Source organism: Coenobita brevimanus, chromosome 78, assembly GCF_032717465.1.
Source record: "Coenobita brevimanus isolate Jiangsu-jjx chromosome 78, ASM3271746v2, whole genome shotgun sequence".
In the NCBI taxonomy this organism is placed as follows: Eukaryota; Metazoa; Arthropoda; class Malacostraca; order Decapoda; family Coenobitidae; genus Coenobita; species Coenobita brevimanus.
The window spans coordinates 31,187,751-31,195,250 of NC_137031.1; the positions used below are offsets into that span (position 1 = coordinate 31,187,751).

The following is a 7,500-nucleotide window of genomic DNA, read 5'->3' on the forward strand; positions in this document are numbered from 1 at the left end:
ACCTATTAGATTTATGTGTCAGTTTTACGATATACCAGCATTATCCATAGACTACCATTACGCGTCTCCTTCAGTTCTACCATAACTTTACTACCATACGACAAAGATACTTACATTAGTCCTACACTATACTACCAAACATATTTACAGCACTTCTTATACTACCACATTACCAATTCTCACAGAACATTGCATCATTGCTACCATACTACCATTTCTCACATTTTCGTCATTACTACCATACTACCATTTCTCACAGACATCATTTCTACCAGTGCTCCCAGTATCTCTATGGGCAGCTCCTTAACGCAATCCCATCTTCTGCTTATTTACATTTTTATTTATTTCTTAAATTTTTTGTGTCGACTACCACCCAGCGATTTACTTTTGTATTTTTAAAAGACGTCGCTCGTAGTGAAAGGGTTTAAATCTCGCCAATAACCCCTTCAGTACGACGATGCCTTTGTGTTTCTTGCTACAGGGGACAATTTTATACCGATTAGCTCTTGCAGGAGGAAGAGAAGATAAAGAAAGGAGACCAACGTAAAGAAAATTATAAAAAAACAAAACGAAACTGATAGGCAAAGATAAAACAAAGCATACAATTTCTTACTCAACTTCCTCTCCCGTTTTGAGATAAATAATGACGAGGGTTTGACTAATTAACCTTCATTTACGATAACTAGGTGCTTGATAATTTAGTTCAGTAATTTGGATCAGCTTTCCTTCAGTCTCTCCCACCTCACACCAAACCAATAATCACACTGAATGATTTCTTTGTTAGCTCAGCTCATTGTATATTGATAATTTCGATTAAAATCTCTCTCTTTGTCGTCTAGTAGTGTACCAGGGGAATGTGTGTGTGTGTGTGTGTGTATGTGTGTGTGTGTGTGTGTGTGTGTGTGTGTGTGTGTGTGTGTGTGTGTGTGTGTGTGTGTCAGACTTTGTTTCTATAGCATGGTGTAAAATTTCAAACAGTACAGCATAACAGGAAACTTAATAAATATAAATTAAAATTGCCACAGGAACCAAATTAGTCCTCAATGTTATGTCATAGTATCGCTTTTTATCGCAGGATATTAGAACGAATTTCAAGAACATAGGAGCCCAGCTTAAAATAATTTTGATTAGGACTGCTACGTAAGCCAAATCCTCCACTATTTTTATTTTCGTAACTTTGTGGCAGAGGCAGACCCCATCTCAGGATCTGCAAGAAGGAGCATCGTCACAAGTTTGGCGACAATGTGATATGTACTGTTTTTGTTTGTGTGAGAAGCTGGCATGCATATACAGCACTCTCTCTCTCTCGTCTGCCCGTGGGTGAAGTTACAGGAAGTTTTCTCGAAGCCACACTTGCACATTCACGTCTATGCTGGAATTTCTGGAAGCGCATTCAAGAGTGAAAGAAGTTAGCGAAGGGTGAGAAGACGGGAAACATTTTTGGTATCTGAAAAAGGGAGGGCGGGAGGGATATATAATTCTTCCGGGCGTCAGATTTGCATTTTCACTTCTGTGTTGGCACTCTGGAAGCGAATTTAAGAGTAGAATAAGTTAGTTGAAGGAATAATTATAGGGGACATGATTTGTGCCTGGTAAATGGAAGGGGGAACGTTATTATCGTCTGGAATTTCTTTCAAAGGGTAGACCTTCACATTCACTTCTGTTTTGATAATCTCTAGAGGCACATTCAAGAGGGAAGTAAGCTGGCGAAGGGTAAGGAGGTAGGGGAAACATTCTGGTATCTAGAAAAAGGGAGTGGGGTGGAGGAGAGACCTCATTTCTAGAACTTCTTTTTCTAGGAGTGCATTCACGAGTAGAGCAAGTTAACTGAGGGGATGATTCCAGGACGGACATTATTTTTTGCCTGGAAAAGGAGGGAGGGCATATCTTCCAGGAGTTCTTTCAGAGGCCAGACTTGCACATTCATGTCTAAGCTGATATTTTCTGGAAGCGCATTCAACAACAGGCCAAGTTAGTCGATGGGAAGATAGTAGGGGAAACATTTTTGGCGCCTAGTAAAAAGGAGAGGGACATATTATTTTCTAGTTGTTTGATAGGTCTACACTTGCACATTCACTTCTATGCTGGTATTCTCTGTAAGCGCAATGAAGAGTAGGCCGAGTTGGCAGGCTGGAAAGGCGTGGGAAGGGGTGGGCATAAATGATTTTCTGGGAATTCTTTGAGGTCCAACTTGCACATTCACCTCTATGCTGATATTCTCTGTAAGCGTAATTAAAAGTAGGCCAAGTTAGCAGGCGGTGAGAATGTAGGGGAAGAAGCACTCTTGTTGCTGGAATGGTGAGGGGGGGGGGCATACTTTCCAGCTCTATCTCTGGAAGCGCATTCAAGAGCAGAGCAAGTTAGCCGGGGGGGGGGAGGGGAGGGAGGGAAGATTATGGGGGAGACTATTACGTGGGCTGGCAGACGGGACATATCTTGCAGTCTATTCTGATGATCTCTGGAAGCGCATGGTTAAGCAGAGCAGGTTAATGAAGGGGAGGGTTTCATGGCAGACGTTTTTGTGGTAGGCTGGAAAAGGGGACATGTCTTCCAGTCTGGCATGCAAGGGTCACCAGACACCGGGATCTGGAAGTGGTGACTGATCCCTAGGCAGGCCATTTACGAGGAAGGATGATAGATGGATGAATGGGAGGAGGAAGGAGAGGGGAGAAGAAGGGAGAGGGGGAAGGTGGGAGAGAGGATAATAGGGGAGGGATAGATGGAGGAGACAGAAAGATACTCAACATTGAGATGGATAAAATACGGGTTACTAATCCGTAGTTATGTTACTGATGAAGAGGGGGAGGGAGAAGAGGGGAAAGAGGTGGGGAAAGAATGAGACGGTCAGCACCCATAGAGGAGCAGTCAGCCAGCTCAGCACTCTTTTAGCAGCACACTGTAAGGTTCCCCCGTGGCCAGTGCTGTGGTGGTGGTGGCCGAGGGGCTAGAGCCGTGGTGAGGTCGCCTGCGTGTGCTCTAGTATAGGAGTGATTGGGACACATGGATCGAGCCGTATTCTCGTCAGTTTAGGAGGCTCCTTAGCATCTCCTCCTTATCGATTTATTTTGCCTAATTTTCTTTACTCATTTACGATGACGTCTGTTTATATTCTTTTTATTTCCTATATCAAGACGATTTTATTCAGCATAAGAGTGACCTCTTGAAATGTGTACCTCTTAGCTGAGTAAAAGCTTCTGGAGATTGGAGGAACAAAATAAGGAATGGCGTCATCGTACTGAAGGGGTAATATTCTCTAGCATCTTATTTATAACCAGTGATGTCGACAAATGTTATATTATTGCATACAAGAATTATTATTATATCAAATAAAGGAATAAACTGGTAAGGCAGAGATGCTGGGGAGACCCGTAAACTGACGAAAATACGATCAATGGAGAAAGCCTCTGAGTGTGAGAATATTATTTTGATGGCCTCACAACACACAAGCAGTGCAAGGTAGTAGTAGTAATAGTAGTAGTAGGTCCACTCTAGTAGGTACTATAAGGCTGTAGTAGGTAGCTGCTAGGAAACGGCTAGTAGAGACGCTAAAACAGCTCGGAGTTGGTGCCTTGGTTTAGAGACAGAGATAAACGAGCTAGCGGAGAAGCAAAAATGTGTCTCAAACCATGTGGAGCGGCCGCCGGGTTGCCTGAGGAGTAGGAGTAGGATGCGGACGAGCGCCCCTTGTTGCTGCCGAAGTACACTCTTCGTTGGGGCGTGAGTTGTATCCATGACTTGGAGTCCACTGGGTCGATGAGAGAGTTATTAGCTGTGGGGGTCGGCTGTGGGTACTGGTGCAGGTGGGGCGGGGGAGGGGTAGTAGGACTGGTAGGGTAGGAAGGTGGGGATATTGAGTGGGGCTATATTACAGTGGAAGGGAAAAAGGGGGAAAGGGAAGAGGAGTGGGGCAAGGAGAGGGGAGGGATGGGTAGGAGGGGGACAGTGAAGGAAGGAGGGGGATAGGAAAGGCATAGGAACGAAATGAGACGGGGGAAATATGACGAGGTTATGCTGCGTTGAAAAGGGAGGGGAAGGTGGAAGGGGAAAAGGAAAGAGGAGTGGGGATGGGAAAGGGTCATGTTATATTTGAAGGGGAAGGAGGGACAAGGAAGGAAAAAGAAGGGAGCGAAGAGAGGGATGAGATGTAAGTGGGAGACGCTGAGTTGGAGGAAAGTGGGGAAGTGGGCAAAGAAGGGGAAAGGAAGGACAGGAAGGAATTAGGAGTTAGCAGGAAGGGATTAGGAGGGGGTAGGAAAGAAGGAAGGAAGGGGGTTAGGACGGGGCAGTAAAAGGGTAGGAAGGGGGTTAGGAGGGGGTAGGAACAGGGTTAGGAAGGGGGAAGGAGGGGGACCAAGGGGGAGGGGAGAGGAGAAGGGAAGGTTGCTGGTTTGTTCTGGTGAAGTGAGGGAGTATATTACAATTGGAGGGGGTAATTTGGGAATTTAATATTTATAAAAGGCGTAGAGCAAAGGAAGAAGAACAAAATGCATGGGGAAATAACAGCGTGAGGACCGGGCGCGAAAGCAGCGAAGTTTTTTTTTAGCGAGAAGAGAAAAAAAATAGCCAGAAAACTTTTAGCGTCGAGATGAAATATATACAAATGATATGTAAATAGCACAGATAAATTATGTATATCATTTTTACATATTACACAGATTGGTATGTTTATTTGGGATCAATTTATACCCAGATTTGCATTGGCTCTTATATATCAGGGAAGAACATACATATAATACAGTTTTATACATATATATTTGAGGTCTGTGCCACATATAGGGTGTACATATAATTGCCATGATACAGAAATAATTTGCAGTACATCCATGGAATACGTGATTGGTGAGAGAGAGAGAGAGAGAGAGAGAGAGAGAGAGAGAGAGAGAGAGAGAGAGAGAGAGAGAGAGTGAGAATATTAAAGTGACAGACATAACCAGTAACTCAGCGTCACATAAAAATCCCACAAAACAGTCAACACACAAACATCTCTAAAACCAACACAGGGTACATGCCAAAGGGGTGGTTCCATAAACTGTTGAGGAGGATGCAACAACACAGCATATCAAGTGGCCAAGTGGCGGTGAAGTGTTGCTTGGGGTGGTAGAGAGAGAGAGAGTTTAAGTGCTCTAAAGTTGTGGTGAGGTGAAAGTTATAGAATGTGTGGCACTCTCGTGGGGTTTTGACGCTTCCTTGCACATCTTCCATTGCGATTTGTGTAGGACTTATGAGGGAGTCGGAGGTGCGTTGGTTAGAACGTTCAGGTCGCAACTGGTTCAACCTGAGTTCGATTCCCGGGCCGGTCAGTCTCTCGGATAAACCTATAGGCATTATCAGCCCATGATATCGGCAGTGTTCTCGTACATCGGCACATTATTACCTATTTCTTGACACCTGTCTGAAATATCGGCAGTTTTCTCCATGACCATTGACACCCTGGATATCGGCACTTTCTTTCTTCGTTATCGGCAGTTCACTATTTGATTTTTTTTTTGTACTTTCCTATTAATACCTTCATATATTATTATCTGTATGATATGCTGAATCTCAATCCTACAGACCTGGGTTGTTTGTACACACACACACACACACACACACACACACACACACACACACACACACACACAAAACACCCCTCCACACACACAACCCCCCCCACACACAATACCCCTCCACACACACAACCCCCCCACACACACAATACCCCTCCACACACACAATCCTCCCTCCCCACACACACATAACACCCCCACCCACCCACACACACACACACACACACACACACACACACACACACACACACACACACACACACACACACACACACACACACACACACACACACACACACACACACACACACACACACAACCCCCCTCCATATACACAACCCCCCCCACACAGACAACACCCCCACACACACACAACACCCGTCACCCCCCACACACACACATAACACCCCCACCCCCCCACACACACAACATCCCCCCAGACACACGACCTTCCCCCCCTCCTCCACACACACACAATCCAAATCTCGCCCACTCTAATGCAAGACCCCATCCTACCCAAGACAGGCACTCCATTGGCAAAACCAGCAGGGGGGCCACAGACAAATGCAAAATGGAGAAATGCCACGAAAAATTTTAAGATCCGTCGATTTGAGAGATCCATAAATAAACTTAATTCGTCTGGTTATACGAGGATCGGAAATATACGTAGATATATTAAAATTACATGTAGGATTTGGCTTCCATTATCCCAAGACTCTCTGTATTATTTTTGAAGTTTGTTTACCCTTCTTCTGTTATGTATTTTTTTGAGGGACGTGTTGTGGTTTTAAGCGTTGTTTGTTTTCTGAGAGAGAGAGAGAGAGAGAGAGAGAGAGAGACTCGTGCCATTAGTTAACCCCCCTCCCCCCATTAAGACGTACGAGGGGAAACTGCTCAATCTGACGGGGGCGCAGCTGGTGTTGTGGATTGGAGGGGGGGAAGGGGTGACCTCGAATGACCTTTTCCACTGAGGCGAGATTTACGCAGCCAATTTTGCCCATTCGACACGTAATTTTACAATGTCATTTCAACCGCTTCTGTATCGCCATTTTTGCGTTCCCTTCTTCAGTCATTTCGCTCTTAATTTTGTCTCCCTAAATCCAGTTACATTTTGCACCTTCGGCTCTGTTCCATCTATCGTTAATTCTGCGTTGTTAGTTCTGTCTCCTCTTAGCCAGTTCTTTATCGTCATTTCTGTCTGTTTAAAGTCAATGTCCATCGTCACTTTAGTCCCTTTTGCAGCCAATTCCTCATCTATTTCTCTGCAACCAATCCAACACCTCCAGTAGGAAGAATCAAGGGCTAAGCGAGGAAAAACAAGAAGTGAAAGAAGAAAAGACAGACGAGGAAATAAGTTGAAATAAGGGTGGTTTCATCAGAAATGTGACCACTTCATCTCCTCACCTGCCACACCTTTTCTTCCACACCTGTCACCCCTTTCCTGCCGTAAGAGACGGGGTGAGAGGTGAGAGGGGAGGAGAGGGGATGGGAGAATGAGAGTGAGAGAAAGAGAAAAAGGGGGTGAGAAACGAGAGTGAGGGGGAGAGGGTGTGAAGGAAAGGGACTGGGTAATGTGAGGGGGTAAAAGTAGGAGGAGGAAAAGGGGGAGGGAGGCAGGAGGGAAATGGGTTATAGAGGTGGATGAGAAGAGAGGAAAAGGGGTGGGAGAGGGAAGGTGAATGGGAGAGAGGTAAAGGATGAAAGAGGGAGGATGTGGTAGAGGGAAAAGGGAGTGGGGAAAAAGCCAGTATAGAAGAGGGGAGATGAGGGGAAGGGATGGAAGGGGATTGAGGGACGGAAGAGAGGGAATGACGGGACAGGGGAAAGGGAGTGGGAGAGGGTTGGTAAGAGGAAGAGGGGAAAAGTGTAGGAGAGGGGAGATGAGGGGACGAGGGGGTGAGGGGTAGAGAGAGGTTAGATGACAGAATTTTAATTTTACGTCACTTTCCCTGAC

General features: G+C 45.3%; 1 protein-coding gene across 1 annotated transcript in view; it reads right to left on the bottom strand.

The window, feature by feature from the left end:
* LOC145408668 (uncharacterized) overlaps nucleotides 1-7,500 on the bottom strand; it is a 228,997-nt gene that overhangs the window by 58,855 nt on the left and 162,642 nt on the right. Inside the window, exon 2 of the mRNA XM_080279349.1 lies at nucleotides 3,626-3,745. Within this exon, the coding sequence (XP_080135475.1) occupies nucleotides 3,626-3,745 (120 nt within the window). The remainder of the gene's footprint in view (nucleotides 1-3,625; nucleotides 3,746-7,500) is intronic.